General features: G+C 35.8%; 1 protein-coding gene across 2 annotated transcripts in view; it reads right to left on the reverse strand.

Moving 5' to 3' along the window:
* Positions 1 to 19972, reverse strand: part of PIK3C3 (phosphatidylinositol 3-kinase catalytic subunit type 3) — a 166915-nt gene that overhangs the window by 91761 nt on the left and 55182 nt on the right. For both annotated transcript variants that reach the window (XM_005896350.3, XM_070361954.1), the window contains exons 5-10: positions 19419 to 19505; positions 17226 to 17321; positions 14535 to 14606; positions 11175 to 11279; positions 9951 to 10043; positions 670 to 855 (exon numbers count right to left, since the gene is read on the reverse strand). In XM_005896350.3, coding sequence (XP_005896412.2) covers positions 670 to 855; positions 9951 to 10043; positions 11175 to 11279; positions 14535 to 14606; positions 17226 to 17321; positions 19419 to 19505 — 639 coding nt within the window. The remainder of the gene's footprint in view (positions 1 to 669; positions 856 to 9950; positions 10044 to 11174; positions 11280 to 14534; positions 14607 to 17225; positions 17322 to 19418; positions 19506 to 19972) is intronic.

Raw genomic sequence — 19972 nt, forward strand, 5'->3', positions numbered from 1 at the left:
AACACATTTCCTCTATAAAAATTAGTAAGTTATAAAAAAATTAGTGAATTCATCTACCTGATTAGGAATTACTAAAATTCAACATCTAGCAATGTTTTGGGTCAATACAGTTTCCAACCTTCCCAGATGGCCTCATATGTATATCAACAGCCACTATAAAGCTTGTAGTCTTCTTCTTGCAGAGGATTCAAAACCACCTTTAAAAAAATTTACTTACACACACAATTGTAGTAGCTTAAAGTTTAAAGGAGGAGTCTGAAAAAGAATAAGATGACCATGCATCTCTATGCTTTAAAGGCCCCAAAGGCTTTTCAAAACTACTATTAAATGTGGCTTGTTGTAGACTGACTGATAGAGGGGATCTGAATTATTCCCTAGCTGGTACTGCATTAAACCATTTTTCATTGGAATTCCTTTTTCCAGACAGAGCAATACAAGCTCTGCTGCCAGGTAAATGCCCTGGGGGAGGCTGTCCCATCATAAACAGATCAGGAAGTAAATTTTCATTTCACAGAAGAGCCCCTAGAGAAATATTTTAATTTTGCTTCTAAAAACACACATAGTATATCCTCTTCCCTTCTAAAACTTTCCCTCTCTCTCACACACACACACACAGGTTCCCAGTTTAAAATGTACCCAGTTGCAGAGGAGTAGTGAACACTAAAGCACCTCATCATCCGCCTGCCGTAATCGGGCCACAGCGTAGCGCCTCACTGTTGGATTCGTGTAATGAGAGGACAACAGCTCCAAGGAATCCTCTACATCCATAGGCTTCCACTTGCCTAGAAGTTCCAGTGCCTGTTTGGCCTCCTGAGGTAGATCCCAATTAACACATTTCAAGAACTTTGTCAAAGCCTAAAATCAGAAAAGGTTTGAAAATTAGAAATATCTTATTCTGGGAAAGGGAGAATCAAGGATGACGAGGCAGAGCTCAACTTGGACCTGACGGCAGAGTCACAAAGTCAACGACAGACTCCTCACATAAACACTAAACACACAATCTGAGAAAAAAAATGCAGGACCAAGGGGTGAGGGTAGAGTGAGGGGGTGGGAAATGCATGTTTCTTGAAACTTTTTTTTTTTTCAGAGCACTACAAAGCACTATGAAGCTTTAAATTTTCTTCAACTTTTCTTCATTATGCTTTCACTATTTTAAAATACTGCAAGACTCAACACAAGGAAATCGTTGAGACATGTCTCATGAAGTCTGAAATGCCTTAAGAGAAAAACTTCATTTTACAATATCAACACGTGAGACATAAAACATTGCAACCAAAGAATGAAAGAGTCCAGGGCCAAAAAGAGTAGAACCCCATTCAAGGTACAATTATAAGAAAAGAAAAAAAAGAAAGAAAAGAACACATCCTAGAGTCAATGGTTTCCCTAGATACTCACATAGGATGACTCAAACGAAGCTGAATATGTATGTCTCTCTTACAGAGAGAAGTAACTACAGAAAAAGAGAGACAATTAAAAAAAAAAAAAAAAAAACCTCTACAGAAACAAGTATAAAAATAGATAAACACACAGGAGCATTGGTTTCTGTATATTCATTCTATGATTCAGCTGGCTGTGTGTAGAATCTTTCTGGAATCTCCCTTCTTTAGAAAGGTAGCCAATTCTTAAGACTGTCAGGTGAGGAAGCTACCTTGGAGCATATGATTCACGGCTGCATAACAATAAATGCTTTTTAAAGAAAGGTTTGTACCTGTTTTTCATAAAACAGGTACAAAACATAAAAAAAAAGCAATCCCTATTGCCAGATCTCCCTACTAACACTTTGCTGGCTGATATCCAGACATTTTCTTCTTTTTCTATGAATTCATCTCTTGAACAAAGATAACTTTAAAATTTTAAATTCTTGCTCCACTCAACTAAAAACATTTTCATTAGTAAACTAACCAAGTTCTCCAAAAAAATGTTCCCTTGAATAATAAAACACAATTACTTATTAGTATGACATAAAATTAATCTTCATTCCCATTCCCTAACTTATTGTTATTTAACTTATATGTGGAGTGCATCATGCAAAATGCTGGGGTGGATGAAGCATAAGCTAGAATCAAGACTGCCAGGAGAAATATCAATAACCTCACATATGCAGATGACACCACCCTTACGGCAGAAAGTGAAGAGGAACTAAAGAGCCTCTTGATGAAAGTGAAACAGGAGAGTGAAAAAGCTGGCTTAAAAAAACTAAGACCATGGCATCCAGTCCCATCACTTCATGGCAAATAGAAGGGGAAACAATGGAAACAGTGACAGACTTCGTTTTCTTGGGCTCCAAAATCACTACAGTTGGTGACTGCAGCCATGAAATTAAAAGACGGCTGCTCCTTGGAAGAAAAGCTATGACAAACCTAGAAAGCATATTAAAAAGCAGAGACATTACTTTGCCAACTAAGGTCCATCTCGTAAAAGTTATGGATTTTCCAGTAGTCATGTACGGATGTGGGAGCTGGACCATTTAGAAAGCTGAGCACCGAAGACTTAATGCTCTTGAATTGTGGTCCTGGAGAAGACTCTTGAGAGTCCCTTGGACTGCAAGGAGATCCAACCAGTCAACCCTAAAGGAAATCAGTCCTGAATATTCATTAGAAGGAATGATGCTGAAAGCTGAAGTTCCAATAAAAAGACCCTGATGTTGGGAAAGATTGAAGGTGGGAGGAGAAAGGGATGACAGAGGATGAGATGGTTGGATGGCATCACTGACTCAATGGACATGAGTTTAAGCAAGCTCTTTGAGCTGGTGATGGACAGGGATGTCTGGCGTGCTGCAGTCCATGGGGTCACAAAGAGTTGGACACGACTGAGTGACTGAACTAAACTGAACTGAACTGAACTTATTCTTGACTTAACTAAATTATGGGATAAAAGCACTATGGAGTGCTCAAATTTGTATAATCTGAGTGAAGTCACTTGCCCATCATCTCAAAATATCAGACAGGCTAGACTTAGAATCTAAATCCATTGACTCTCAACCCATGCATGTTTTACCAGATGGTTTCTCCTTACCATTAAGGAACTACTATCTACTAATTAGCTAGCCCAAGCCCCTGGGAGCCATTACTCTACCAACACTTATCCCCTAAACTTTTAGGGAAAAAAAGGGGCATAAGTGGAGGGTCATTTTCCAGGTCTCAAATGAGTCCTTAGGACTGGCTGCCTAGTGAAGGTCCTTGGCTTCACACAGGAAAGAATTCAAGAACCAGCCACAGTAAAGTGAAAGCAGATTTATGTAGAGAGATACCCACTCCATAGACAAAGTGTGGGCTGTCTCAGAAGGCACAAGTGACCCTGAAATACGGGGGTGGTTAGTTTTTATGGCCTAGGTAATTTCACAGGCTAACAAGAGGGAAGATGATTCGAACTATTTTGAGGAAAGGGCAGAGATTTCCAGAACTGGGGCACCACTGACTTTGTGGCCTTTTATGGTTGGCCTCAGAACTGTCATGGCACCAGAGGGTGTGTTATTTAGCTAATGTATTACAGTGAGTACAAATGAGGCTCAAGGTCTCCTGGAAGTCAAATTTTCTGCCACCTTGGGCCTATTTAGGTTCCAATCAGTTTTTGTGAATCCTGTTCTTAACGGCTGCTTCATTCTTTTAATGGTTGTGCCCTGCCTCCTTTCTTCCTGTCTCAAATCCATTCCTAATTCTCTTCGATTATTTCCTGGTGATATTTCCCACTGTTCCCCTCAGACTGACTCTCACTATGCCACACATCTAGAGTTTGGCACAGCCTTCAAGCTAAGGGTTTCTCTTCTAATCATTTCACAAACTGTCAGATATTCAAGTTGGAAGTGATTTATTAGCACAACCTCCCACTAATAGCACAAATTTACTGTATAATATCTGACAAAAAGAGACTTGATATTTACCTAAGAAATTCCAGTGATTAATTTCCAACGTACTCATTGTATTTACAGACAGTGAAGCCATTTTTTTTTTTAAAACCTTGGCTTCTTTTTCGAAATATTCCTTTATACCTCTTACCATAATCCAAATCTTTAATTCTCAATAAGCTCTCATTGCCCCTCTATGCTTCAATCAAGCTAACCTATTTTATATATAACAGTCTAACTCCTATCTACAGGGAGTTCCTTCCTTTCTTATGCTCTTTGTCAAAATAGTAGTGTCATCTTCTTTAAGGCCAACTTGCCAAAATATCAACTTTTCCAGGAAGTTTTCAGCAACTTTCAGCTCTTCTCTCAGTAGCTGCTTAATTTTACATTCTTCAATTAAATTACTCTCTTCTAACTACCAAATGCTTTTCTGGACATTCTTATGTCTACAACTGGAATTTCCATTCCCCAAGGATAGCTAGCCATTTCTTCTGTACCTCCTGCACGTCATTTAAGTGCTCTCTTTCCATAAAAGCACATGGACGACCCTCCTTATTCTATGCATTTATTTTTTACTTCTTAAATGTATTTCTAGATTTAATGTGGAAATAAAGCAATACTTCCTAAATAACTACAGTGAAAGCTTTTCCACTTCACAGTATATCAGCAGTCTTAAGGAAAACGTGCCAGTATGTACTTACTATAAGCAAATCTTGTAGCAAGCTGATGTACTCAATTCAGTAACTGAAACAATCTAACCCTCAGATTCTCAGATTTATAGATTTTTTAGTAAGATTTATGGAGTATACTGCTGCCAGGGACTGTACAAAGATTTCACAACCTGATCATGCTAAATGTGACAAAGGTAAACAAGGATATAATAGAATGAAGGTGGAAATAAGAAGAAGAATGAGAAAGAAAGGAAGTATAAGAATGTGAAGTCAGAAATAGTAATAATGATACTTTATTTCAGGTGCTTTAAAGATGCTTTATTGATCTATATAAAACAAAGACAGAGGATTCAAATGCAATTTTATACCTAGGGCTTCCACAGATAACTGTATAGGTTTTAGAGGAAAGGTGTTTGGGTTCAAATCTTAGTTTCCAGCTCTATCAATAATTACTGAGTCACATGGAGCACATTATTTAACTTTTAAGTGCTCTATCTCATAAGTTTATGTAAATATTAAATAAGTTAATGATACAGATGTTTAAAACAGAATACATACATAATAAATAGTTGACAAGTGCTTCTGATGTTACTGTCAAATGTTAACATTATCACATGTATTATCATGTTTTATATTAATAGCAATAAATATTTTGTTAACCTCCTTTCTGAACTTAGAGTCACCTCATTGTTATCTCCTACTTTTAGAATCACGATCACACTTCAGAGCTGAAAACACTATTTATCATACATATTTCTAATATTAACTTCTACCAACCCAATTTTTGGAAATTTCTGCATTTCCAAAATGTAGAACAGGAAAACCTGTTCTACTCAAGACACTTCTGACACCCTAATTCTCTGCAGACACTGAGTATCCTGCAACTTAACTGAAATCTGATACTCAGTGCAGAACTCAGTGCAAGACTGCTTCCCATCTCAGATGCTAAGAGCAAACACTGGGTCCTCAGGTACCCAGAAATCAGTCCAATATGGATACATATTGGGGGTTCCCACAACTAACTTTCCTCAGGCTCAGTAATTGCTATAATGACTCAAAGAACTTAGAGTACTAGTTTACTTATTATTGCTGGTTTATTATAAAATATATAAATGAATAGCCAGGTGAAGAAACACATTAGGTGAGGTCCGGAAGGGTCCCAAGCACGGGAGCTTCATCTGTCCCCATAGTTAGGGATGCAACCTCCTGGCATATGGATGCATTCACAAACCCAGAAGCTCTATGAACTCCACTGTTACAGGTTTTCAGAGATTCCATTACACAGGCAAACTGATTAAATCATTAACTATTCTTGGGTTCTAGCTCAATTCCCAGCCTCTCTCCAATCCCCTATCCCTGCTCCCCCACTTCCAGAGGTCAAAGGTAGAGCTGAAAGTTCCAACCCTCTAATCAAAACTGCAGCTCTTTTGGCAATGAGCCCATCTCCAAGAGTCACCTCATTAGCACAAATACAGGTACAGTTGAAAAGGCCTTATTTTGAAAAACAAAAGATGCTCTTCTCATTCTTACCACTCATGAAATTCCTAGGGTTTTCGAAACTCAGTGTTAGTAACCAGAGATGAAGACTAAACATATTATTTTTTATTGTATCACCATATCACAGCTATTTTAATATTTTAAATTCAGAACATTCAAAACCAAAATATCTCCTTATCCTGATCCTTCCACTTGCCATATTTATTTCAGGTGCTCAGGACAAATTCTTGGCCATCGCCTCCAAGTAATTTTATACATTTTCCTCTCCTTCCTCTGCCCTCCAGTACAGCTCTCAAAATCCATACATGAACCTCCTAATTATGTCTTTCTTCACTGTCACCTCTGCTGCAATCCTCCTGGTTTGTCTTCCTTAAAACATCACTTGTTAAGACACATTCTTGGCTTTACAGGTTTCCTTTTGCGAGTGATATCCAACTTTGAATCATAGAATTCAAGACTCACTACAATCTGACTCCATCTTTTCTATTTAAAGAACATTTCATACAAACATTTCTATCTCCCAAACTTAATACTCTGCCTTACTCATGCTTTTCTTTCCCATGAAACATGATCATCAAATAAGAATGACCACCAAAGTTTGTTCAAACTTTAGGACCAATCTTACTTCTGTAAAACCTCCCTCATATCACAGCACATTAATCTTGTTCTCCTTCACATCACTATTCTAGTAATTACCTAACTATTAACTAATGAGACAGTGACCCTTTATCAATTACTATCCTATACTTCTCCATTTTGGTTATCTATAATTATCTTTTCCCCCAGACAAACTGGGCCAGGCAGAGATCCCTAGAGAAGAACATGGCAACCCACTCCAGTGTTCTTGCCTAGAGAACCTCACAGACAAAGAAGCCTGGTGGGCTCCAGTCCATAGGGTCGCAAGGAATCAGATATAACCGAAGCGACTTAGCAGGCACACCCAAACAATTTTAATTTATATGAAATTTACAGTGACATAGTATCTCAAAGCCCAAAGCCTTAAATAACACTAGGCCAAGAGTTGATACCAACTGTGTGCTGAACTGAATTCGTTTCTGCTATGGTATGCCATCAGCTCCTTGCCAGGAGTCACAAGTACGACTACCGTCCTGACGTCACTGTCTCAGAAGCAGCCTCGTCAGTGCGGTCCGTGTGCATCACCATCACCTTCACCATATGACTATTCCTACTGTTTTGTTCCCTAAGCATAACAGAAAGATAGTAAAATGATGGTTACCTTTAATTAACATTTCCACAAGAAGAAAGGACATTTACCATGTTAAAAGCTGAATTTACAAAGTTATAATATTCACACTTTTGGTTCCACAAAAATGAGTCACTTTGTACATGCTACGGACCATAAATTTAAAACTACTTCATAAATTTAACTGCTTTTATTGGACAAACTTATTACTGTGAACTTTTCAGGTGCAATGTTAAGTCTAGACTAGAGGGCTTTTATCTGAAATACTTAAGGCAGGTCATTTAGGAAAAAATAGGTGGAAAGAACAAATTTAATTAAAAAATAAATAAGAAGTATAACTTTGTAAGAACCAATTTCCACTAACTTGTTTCCTGAGCACTGCTTTTTCGCTAGGAAATCTTTACAGCCTTTAGGGCACAAATGTCAAATAACCTAAATCATAGTTCCTGAGAAACTGGCATTGAGCAAATTTCTTTTATAAATAAATTAAGGGACAGTGGTAGAGAAGTATTTATTTTCTGTAAAACCCATTTAAAATTATTACAAAGATACAAATGTGGCTATGTGAATAATTCCTTTGGTCATTTCAAGAACAATATATATTTGGTTTTCTGAAAAGTGCTTCCAAATAGTAAAAAACAGTATTCACCTTACTGTAGTGATCATAAGAACTCTACAATACATCCTGAGAATTGAAGTTTCATCACCTACCATTTAAAAACTTGAAATCAACTAGTTAAATGCAATCTGTCACATATTTACACATATCTAGAGGTAACTGAATTTCAGGGGGAAGTGACAACTTGTTTACACAATTTTCCTTGGAAGTTTTTCGATCTAAGGGAGTTCTGCTTTGCAAATCTATGATTCTTGAACCTATACATTTTAACAGGTTTAATTCAATATCTTGCTATTTATTTTTAGACAAAACTGCTGCATTCAAGATTCAATTTCTGTGAATAAGGTTATTCTTCATTTAGTAGAGTATCATATACTAACTCAATCTTTTTAAAAAACACAAAGATCACAAATCTGTGCTTCTGCTGGTGATTCCTTCCTTTTCTTGCAGGGATAAAAAGAATAACACTCAAAAGCTACAGCAAATTTAGAATTCCTCTCTCATTCTTATTATAGATGTAAAAGAGAATGAGTATGGTTCATCCACAAAGAATTTCCCAAGGCATCAATAAAAGATAGAAAAGAAAAGCTGAAGAGTTAAAATGAGCTGTAACTGGATTTTTATCCAATCCCCAGGCCATGGACTAGTACCGGTCCGTGGCCTGTAAGCAACGAGGCCACACAGCAAGAGGTGAGTGGACCACCTAGCGAAGCTTCACCTGTATTTATAGCTGCTCCTCAACGCTCCCATGGAAGAAGTGAGACTAATCTCTGATGGCTCAGTGGTAAAGAATCCGCCTACAGTGCAGGAGACGCAGGTTCGATCCCTAGGTCACACAGATCCCCTGGAGGAGGAAATGGCTACCCACTCAAGTACTCTGGTCTGAAAAATCCCATGGACAGAGTAGCCTGGCGGGCTACAGAACATGGAGTCACAAAGATTCACACACAACTGAGCGACTAAGCATACAACACAACATAAACTAGAAGAGACTTAAAGTTCACTATAATTGAATCAACTCATATTAAATGTGAAGATGCTAATCAAAAAGCTTCTTCATGAAAATACATAGCAATAAACAATCAGCCTCAAAACTAAGTCTCTACACTCAAGTCTACTACTGACTGTGTGTGCTAAGTTGCTTCAGTCGTGTCAGACTCTTTGCAATCCTATGAACTGTAGCCCCGCCCCGGGCTCCTGTCCATGGGATTCTCCAAGCAAGAACACTGGAGCAGGTTGTCATGCCCTCCTCCAGAATATCTTGGTGCATCACTTATGTCTCCTGCATTGGCAGGCGGGTTCTTTGTCACTAGTGCCACCTGAGACAGCCCCTGAGTACTGACTTCTTCACCACAATTCTCTCTCTCATAGGATACTGGCCCCAGATAGCTGAGGTGCACGTGAAAGGAATGATTTCAGTGAGCCCAGAAGGAAACTGTATTTACTCCGTAGCTTCAATATGGAAGGCACTGTCTAGTTCTGACCTACCCTCTCTACCCTCATCTCACACTCGATGCCATTCTACCAATCCATCATTTCAGATTATAGTTCTCATACTCTCTCACTAGCCACATCTCCAGAATTCTACAGTTCTTTGACAGCCACCCAGGCTCAAGGAGGCAAAAAGAAAGATAAAATATAAGCTTCGTATAAAAAAGTATGTTGTCACAGAGCTAATTTACTTCTATGAAAAGAGAGAAGACAAAAGTGAGACAACATTTAACTCTGCACCTACTATGCACTAAGGACTCAACCGGGTCACTCATATGTATTCTCTCACCTGTGAAGAAGGGCTGTCATAATTAGTAAAATGAGGAAACAAAGCTTCCAAAGAAATCTGCTTCACCTTATCCAGAAAGAGTAAGTTGTACTGCTGCAAACGGAACCCAAATCTCTGTGACTTAACCCATTTAGACACTGTCTATACATCAACAAAGAGGTACATATGTCTTTGGGTGTATAGTTTCATAATTTTTAAGAAATGGAGCAACATACTTTGCTCTGTAACATTTTAATAAAAATTTGACAATTAGTCTGTATTTCTATGACAGTTTTGCTCATTAGCAACAAAGTTTACAGATAAATTTGATATGTGAAAATATTCGAGAAACTCACTTTTTCTTGATTAGTAAGATAATATCTAAACTTCCATACAAGATCTTGTTCTTCATATGTAAGTTGCTTTGTTGGTGGATAACTCACAATAATCTAAAACAAAGAAAAAAAGAACCACTTTATCAAATTAAAAAAAAAAAACTTGCTATCTATTTCCATTTCATTTAAAATTTTCCATTCATTTAAATATATCTATAATTACTACAGAAGAAAGGAAAACGTACATGAAGCTAAGAAGACATAAATCTGCTGTACCCACCTATCAGTTCAAAAAGGACATTGTTAAGAGTGTAAGGGGAGAAAAAGACAGATAAAAGTTAAGCCTCATATAAAAAAGTCTGTTGTTACAGTTAATTTATTTCTATGAAAAATACAACAAACTCAAATAACAAAAGTTTTACCCTACCAAACTACTGCCTGCAAGATATACTATACAACATGGGAACAGAGAGAACAATTTGTAATAACTGTAAATGCAAAGTAACCCTTAAATTTGTATAAAGTTTAAAAAAAAAAAAAATGAGGAAGGAAAAAGCCCCCACCAATACACACACAAGAAAAGGAAAAAAAAAAATCAAAACAAAAAACCAGAAGTATAAACTTTTCTCTTGCTAATGGGTTTCCCTGCTAGCTCAGTTGGTGAAGAATCTGCCTGCAATGCAGGAGACCCTGGTTCGATTCCTAGGTGAGGAAGATCTGCTGCAGAAGGAATAGGCTACCCACTCCAGTATTCTTGGGCTTCCCTTGTGGCTCAGCTGGTAAAGAATCCGCCCGCAATGCGGGTAGACCTGGGTTCGATCCCTGGGTTGGGAAGGTCCCCTGGAGAAGAGAAAGGCCACCCATTCCAGTATTCTGGTCTGGAGAATTCCATGGACTGTATAGTCTGTGGGGTCATAGACAGTCCACTGGACTAAGCAACTTTCACTTTCACTTCACATTATCTTGTTAAGCCAACAGAAGACCTCTCTTAGACAATGTTATCTTAGGGTCAGTTTCTAAGAATACTATACTAAGGAGATATACTATTTGTAGCTCTGTCTCTAGGGCTAATAGTTCCTGAAAGCCCCAAAATGATACAAAACGACAGAAACGTTGAGTTGTTGAAACTACATAGGATTCATTAACCTGCATCTCAATCACTTTCAAGTGATGTGCTATCACATGAGCTGCAATCAAAATATCCACTCAATTATTTTTATATTAATATTTTTAAAACGCTCTTACATTTAGCTGATCTCTTGTGGCAGCATTAGGTTTGAGATCATGGTCAGAAGGTCCACTTCTTAAACTCCGGGCAAGTTTGTGATGTTTGCTCTCAACTAAATTCTCCTATTATTTAAAAATATTAACCAACAATGTAAATTTCACCAATAATCAGTTTCAACAGTCACTCAGAAAAAGCAAATAGTTACTTAAGACCAGTTTATAATGCTATTTTCTTCTTGTTACAACTGTAGTCTCCTCTGTATCTCGTGGTGATAGGGAAAGCTAAGCAAGCTTGCCGTATGCTTCACCAGGCACTGGTGCACACGTGCATGCCATCCCAGGCCCTTGTCTTAACTCCCCATTGTATTCAAGGTTTTAAATCGTCTAGCCAATCAAGTGTCACCTTCACTCCAAAAATTTCCCTTGGCAACCCAGACTAAAGCTCCTTTTTCCTAGGAGTTACTAGCAACTTTGTGATATAATCATACTATCACCTTCGTTCAAACTGCCTAGGGCAGTGACAATGACCAAAACACTTGACTATTATATCTATGGCCAAAATCATAAGCTTTGAACACACTGTCTTTGCTTAAAGAGACCTTATTTTATTCATTTTTACATGTATGAATTGTCTGTTCCTGTATTTTTCCTAATTTGCAATTGGCTTTTTGGTCCTCTACTCTCCAGTATTAAGAGTTTTTGACATACTACATACACAGCCCTTTGTGGTATGTCACAAATAGTTTCTCCCAGTTTCTCAACTGTCTTTTGACTTTGTTACAGTGTTGTTGTCGTGCAACATTTTTTTAACATAGTCGAATTTACCAATCATTTCTTTTGTTGCCTCTGGATTTTGACCCAGCTTTAGAAGTCTACCTGCACTGACAGTAAAGTACCAGTTCAGTTCAGTTGCTCAGTCGTGTCTGACTCTTTGCAACCCCATGAACCACAGCACTCCAGGTCTCCCTGTCCATCACCAACTCCTGGAGTCCACCCACACTCATGTCCACTGAGTCGGTGATGCCATCCAACCATTTCATGCTCTGTCGTCCCCTTCTCCTCCTGCCCTCAGTCTTTCCCAGCATCAGGGTCTTTTCAAATGAGTCAATTCTTTGCATCAGATGGCCAAAGTATTGGAGTTTCAGCTTTAGCATCATTCCTTCCAATGAACAGTTAGGATCCAGTTAGGATCCATTTCATAATATTTAAATCATGATTCATTTGGAGTTTTTCCTTATGCATGGTGGGAGGTAATGTATGGTATGGGAATTTTATTTTTTTCTAAATGGTTCTTCCCTAGCACTATGCTCCAGTGATGAAAAGTCACCTTTATCAATTTCCTTATGTACTTGGATTTATTTCTGGGATTTTTAGACAGTTTTATCAGTCTATGTGTATATGTACATGTGCTAGTATCACACTTACACAGTCTGTTTTATTGTCTGATACAGGGATAAACCAGCTTGGTGGTATTCAATGTTTGCTATATTCCTCTATTTAGTTAATACTAAAGGCTACAAATTAAATTTTTTTAACATAGCAGATAAGGGTTTGTTTTGTCCTTTCTCAACTGCATTTAAAGCTAAAAAAATTTAATAGAGGTCTAACATCTTTGATTTTTTTAATTACAGTATCCAAAATGTTAAACCTGTAATTGTTGATGAACATTTTATTTAGAAAAAAATACACTAAATAAACCGACCTCTCATTTACCTGACATTTTGGTACAAGTTATATGAAAGTAATATGTTTCAAATATGACAAAATTTGTACACACTCATCCATTTTGAAGGAAACTCTTCATGTGTTTCCTATATCTACAATGTAAAAGACAATTTGATTTTATAATGAAAACTCAGTATCCATTTTAGATCTATTAAAACAGTGGCTGACTTTATTTTTCTGGGCTCCCAAATCACTGCAGATGGTGATTGCAGCCATGAAATTAAAAGACACTTACTCCTTGGAAGGAAAGTTATGACCAACCTAGACAGCATATTGGAAAGAAACACTACTTTGTCAACAAAGATCTATCTAGTCAAGGCTATGGTTTTTCCAGTGGTCATGTATGGATGTGAGAGTTGGACTATAAAGAAACCTGAGCACCGAAGAATTGATGCTTTTGAACTGTGGTGTTGGAGAAGACTCTTGAGAGTCCCTTGGCCTGCAAGGAGATCCAACCAGTCCATCCTAAAGGAAATCAGTCCTGGGTATTTATTGGTGGGACTGATGTTGAAGCTGAAACTTCAATATTTTGGCCACCTGATGCGAAGAGCTGACTCATTTGAGAAGACCCTGATGCTGGGAAAGATTGAGGGCAGGAGGAGAAGGGGACGACAGAGGATGAGATGGTTGGATGGCATCACTGACTCCATGGACATGGGTTTGGGTAGACTCTGGGAGCTGGTGATGGACAGGGACGCCTGGCGTGCTGCAGTTCATGGGGTCGCAAAGAGTCGGACATGACTGAGCAACTGAACTGAACTGAACTCTATTTTAAATTATGCCAGGATTGGGAACAGGAGAAGTACTAAGATGTTTGTTTCTACAATTCCCAAGTGATCTTTTTCTTCCAAATTTTTATTCCCTTTTCCCTCCTAGTTCTTCCTTTGAAGTTAGGTAAATACATGTCGTATTTACCCTAATCATCATGTTTTCATCTTCCAATGCACTACTTTCAATCTACTTTGTTCTGATTAGGAAGGTAATTAATCTAATTAGAAATGAATGAAATAAGAATAAAATAGTTCAGAGTAATGTAAATGAATTCTAAGTGTGAATATCACAGTTTATATTATGCTGTTAAAAAGGATTTTTTTCTGGAACTTTCTAAATCTCAAGTCATCAAATCAAACATCTGCTACAAAGAAAGAATTCTTCCTCTTTCTTATTACTGAGAGAGCTATCATCTCAACAATTCATAAGCAGGGTATCCCAAAATCATCCCAGAAACCATAATCCAAACTGAACAGTTCAGGTAACTACCCATAATCTTCCCTATTTTTCACTAAAATCAATCTCCCTCAAATTTTTATCCATTGATCTGTTACCTCGTGGTATAAATAAATTCTCCTTCTATTATGATGACAATCTTTCAAATACTTGTTTCTCCAAATCTATTTCAAGATCACATTCTATAGCTCTTTCAACAATTAAAATGGTTTACCAACACTGCACTATCCAGGCCTTATGATAAGGTAGTATTTCTTATAAATATTCCATTTAAATCTGATTCCATATGGCTGAAGTGAATTTATGATTCACTTTTAAATAACCAGTGAAGTTACAGAGACACTTTTTAGAAAGTGTATGATGTGGATGTAAGTCATAATCAGTCTAGAGAAAAGAACTTTCATTAGAAATTTCACAGTGACTCACCATAGACATCTGAGGGTCAGGAACTTTCACTATCTCAAAGCTTGTTAAAATTGGAGATGACTCATCACCATCCTGGATCACAATACAACAAATTCAAAAAATACATACATATATATATTTAACCAAATGGCAAGAGACAATACATGAACATGTGTACTCGAATGTATTTTAATTTTTAAATAACATAATTCCTCCCTTTAAATTATCATCTTTCAACTATATTTTAAATCCATTTGTTACATATATATATCCATTTGTTACCTTCTGTTGCTGATGAAATATTTTGAGAAAAATAAAATTTAACAATAAAAAAACCTGTATTATATAGTTATTAGAGATATGATGTCAGGAAAATCAGTAGACTATATTTGTCAGGATTTTGTTTTAAACTTTGTTTGTAATGACTGAGTCAAAATAATATGTCCTAATTTTAAAACTCAGAACAAAAAAATCAAAGAGTATAATTAAAATATGGCACAATGGATGTGTCACATTACTTGCAAAAATCACTTAGCAGATTTTGGTAATTCTTCAAATTACTACAATTAAGTTCCACTCAGGAAAGTTTACTCAAAGTTATATCTAACTAGAAACTCAGCAGCATTGCTTCTCAGAGGACACTTATTCAACACCATGCAAGCTAGAATAACAAGAATCAATTCTTATGAAATAAAACTGTCTTATTTTGTTGGCATTATCATTTTTTAAGAACTCTGGCTTTTATTTTTACCCAATTCAGGGAAGAAAGGTAATTTGGCCTAATAAATGTCACTGAATACATCCTGGAAAAGGGTAAACTAATTTAGGTTGAAACTCATTTCCTCACAATTGTATACCTAGCATCAAATTTTTCTGTCAACTTCCAAATGCTAGTATATTTTCAATTTTACATATGTGTAACAAAATCAGGGGAGACTGAAAGAGGGGAAGTATTGTGACTTTACTTTAAGTTCAGTAATTGAGTCTTAGAGAAAACCACAAATTCCCACAGCTATTGTTTAACAGGCTGGTTCTCAGTCACAACACCAAAAAACACATTTATCAACCCAACTGTGACAAGTAATCTTCACTAAGGCTATCTGTCACAGAAGACAGGTGACAAGAAAGTCTATTTCCATTAGATTCAATGCACTGGCCCAGCAATCTTTACACTAAGTGGAAATATGACAGGAAAAGTAGACAGGCATTAATTTATGGGCAATTTTCAAGAAGCAGTTAGAAAGGGGTCAAGAACCTTTTCAAAAATACTTGAAATTCTTCTAATTTCTATTCTGTTATTATTTCATCTATTATCAAAGCTATCTTTCAAAAGATCCTTCACATCTCCAGTGTGAAAATACCATCACCATTAGCATGCTTTTGCAATATAAACTCCATATGGGTGGGAAATATTGCTTTTAATGAAATTACATATAGTAAAAATTAAAAATGTGATTTTATTAAAATGTATTGGTAACAAAACAATTTCACTCACACTTCATTACCCTTTCTTTTTAACAATTTTTCTAATGAATAAACAGAGTGTAAAGTAGTTTACCTTCCTATCTTTTTCCCCCCCCAGAGAATATAATTTATAAAATAAAAAGCAGAAACAAGTTAACTTTTTTTAACCTTTTTTCTAAAGGAAGGGGTAAAAGATAAAGGGAAATATATATATACCTTGTGAAGTACCAGAAAAATAATCACAAATTAACTATGCAAATCCTAAACCTTCATTATGAAAACATCTTTCAAATAGTAATTTACCAGCTATAAAACATGGATAAAAAAAAAATCACTTGTGACAACTTTAGTAAATAATACTAACATGTAAATGCAATTTCAAAGCACTACTTCTTATGAACAACTTAGCTCTATGCTGGACGAAATATTATTCTTTTATGCCATGTATCAAAAGTCTGTCCTCATTTACACTGATTCTGACTCCATCCTTGTAAGCACTTGTCTCAGTACTTTCACAATAACAGAAGGTTATGTGCTTTTGAACTCCACATACTATTATTTCTGTAGTATTGAAATGAAGACCCATCAATAAGTATTTAAAGCATAGATATTTTTCAAGTAGCTAGATATCAAACACACAACTACTTTCTTTTGGTAATGAACAAACCTGAGCAAATTTGTAACTGCATTCTTTTACCACTCAGACTATTGATAACATGGTTTTCTTAATATTGCAAGTACTTTATAAATAAATGAACATTTAAAAGGTCTTTCATAAGCATACTTATGTTTAGGGTCACATATACAGTTTCAACACATTATATACATACTTATATACAAACATACCCTTAACATGCAATAGCCTAACACATAAAAAATATGATACCCTCTTTTTACTTTTCAAGTGGATACTAATTGTTAATGAAGCTATTGCTTTAATGTCCTACTTGCCAATTTAGAGAACAGTTAATCAAAAAGTTTTTAATCTCTTGCATATTTATTGAATTCTGTAACCCAGAAATGTATTATATGATCAGCTTTTGTAACCTTATTCTAGCTAAATGATTTGATGTGTGTGTGTGTGTGTGTGTGTGTGTGTGTGTGTGTGTGTATAAACAACTGCTGCTGACAGCTGTCTGCTGCCATCCTGTAGCCAAATAATTCATCCCAGCAGGAACAGTAGTAATTTTTTTTAATGTTTCCCCTCCCCTCTACTTTAGAGACCATAAACAGTTCCAAGGAAAATACCTTTTCATAATAAACAATACCATATTCCTTATCATCACACTTGACACATCGAAACTCAACCATCAAGTACATGAAATTAGAACTTCGTTTTTCACTCTAAAAAAGAAAAAAATTATGAAAAATGATTTTCTTCAACATTAGTTTGTATCTTATTCCCAATTTAGTAGTACATGGAATCCATCAAATACAACTTAAAATGTAACAAATGTTTATGTCATTATTATAAGTGTACTATATACTACTACTATTTCACTACTGCCTTATCCAGAAGTGCCTACTACTCATTTGTAACTCCTTCCTCAAACTTAATTAAATTTTTGGTTTCTTCAGTAGTAGGAATTTTATTACGTAACATTGTAAAGGTATTTAGTATACATTTGCAGGAAAGTTATTTCATCTCAAAAAAAAATAATATTTTTGTATTTCTAAAAATTTTAAGCAAAGAACAGTTCACTCTTAAACCCTACGGACTAATTCAAATATAAAAGTTAATATAACAAAAACAAAAGTAAAACAAAGTACGTAACTAATGACAGAGGCAATTTGAGCTTAACAGATACAACATTTACAAGTTTTTGACAATTTATAAATGGTCTTAAAATAACTTGCAATCATTTGTAAATTTTTATCAACACACTTTAAATACAGTGGGGAACAGTTATTCTTCCCCAACATATAAAATGTTGGCTGTGTGTAACTGTATTCCCTTAAGAAAGCAAATATTATGTTAATAATGAAGTAAAAAAAAAAAAGAAACTTAAAAGGGTGATTAATTCTAACCCAAATCAGTTTGAAAAATGGCTTTAAATCTATAGTTACATAATCACAAGGATCTAAGAAGGTCACTTAAAACTGTTCAGCTTATGAAGCATATTATAAGTCTATTATGATAATTGTAATGGCCTCTTAGCCTCTTATCTTTTAAAGAGTGTGGACAGAGTGAGAAAAAGTCTGAGCAAAGTATGCGCTAACGTTACATTTTCTAAATCCAGGGGTATGTAAGTTGATGAATGGAAGCATTTCAATTAAACTGTTTTTAGAATGTGACAACTATAAAAATTCAAAACAAATTTTTTTTTCCAGTTTCAGTATATAAAAATATATTAAGAATAAGTTTAGAAAAGATATCCAGTATTCATACTAAATGTAACTGTTGTTAGACACTACCAATTTGTTTTTTAAAAATGCACAATGCTAAAATTCAACTTTTCTAAGTGTTCACTATAAAATGACGAATTTCTCTCTTCCTCCTACTAAAAACTGTTCAGAGAACAAAAATTAAGTCAGTTGTGCCATGTGCTGATCACTATAAGCTACATATATCACAAACCTGTTATCCCTCTCTCCTAATGTGATTAATATACAATTGCTATTTCTGCTCTCTAAGCCAAACATATAGTATTTCAGTGCTAATGTACAGAAACTTTTGTTGTCCTAATTTTGTAAAGAGTTTCACTAAAGTCGTATCTTAATTAAACCTATTCTGGACCAATACACAATATCAGGAAGTACACAAATTATCTGAACTATGTAACTTCATCAAGTGCGCACAGTCCTACATGTACTACGTAAGAGAAGGAGCATCCTAACTGGGGAGAGGAACTGCTAACGATGACTTAAGGTCACTGAAGTAAAGACATTGTGTTGATATATTGTTGACAGACATATCCAACTTAGACATAAACTACCATATGGAGAAAGAGAGAATCTACAAGTGAGGAATCAAACTTAACATGGGCTTCACTTATATGATATTTACGATGAAAAGCAGTCATAAGGGAAGTGTTAGTCACTTAGTCGTATCTGACTCTTTGTGACCCCATTGACTGTGGCCCACTAGGCTCTTGTCCATGGAGTTCTCCAGGCAAGAATATTGAAGTAGGTAGCCATTACTCTCTCCAACAGATGTTCCTGACCCAGGCACTGAACCCGGGTCACCTGCATTGTAGAAGCATTCCTTACCGTCTGAGCCAGAGATATCTACTACTTATGTCAGGGTTCAAAAGAACACTAAAATATAAAAAAGGCAGATATCTCAATGTTTCCTCTTATTAGCATAGAATTCATAACTAGAAGTTATCCTCAATATCTCACATATGAGAGATACATGACAATGAATAATTCTTCTAAATAATTTTTCATTTAAAATTCTGGAGAAAAAATTTTGAAATAAAAAAGAGGGATACAACCCACCTCATTTATCATTTCTATTTCTCTAAATGTCAATCTGTCCAGCCAATCTACTTTCACCATGTGACCTTGTCGATGAGCTTTGGTGAGCTGTAAAACAAAATGCAGAAAATTTTAAGAGACAGATATCATAGAAAAGAGGATAAAGAATGGTAACAGGCCATTCTCACCTTCTGGGAAAGACTACATTCTACCTACAGGATGTGTATCTCTCTAAATAAACTTGCTTTCCCCTTAAAAAGAAAAAGAATAGTAATGATCATCAATATGACACTGAAAGTGCTAGCTTATGCAATAAAACAAGGAAAAGGAAATAAACAATAAACAGATTGGGAAGAAATAATACATTCTTTAGTCAAAGGTGACATAGTCATTTATGTAGCAAACATTTTAAAATGGACCAAAAAAAAAGCTCCTGGAATTAATAAGCAATTATAACAAGGAGGATACAAGGTTCATATAAAAAGTCAATCTCTTTTCTATATGCCAGCAATTCATAAGTAAAACTTGAAATTAAAAACACAATCGTCATTTACATTGGGCTTCCCAGGTAGCGC

This window comes from Bos mutus, chromosome 24, assembly GCF_027580195.1.
Source record: "Bos mutus isolate GX-2022 chromosome 24, NWIPB_WYAK_1.1, whole genome shotgun sequence".
NCBI lineage: Eukaryota > Metazoa > Chordata > Mammalia > Artiodactyla > Bovidae > Bos > Bos mutus.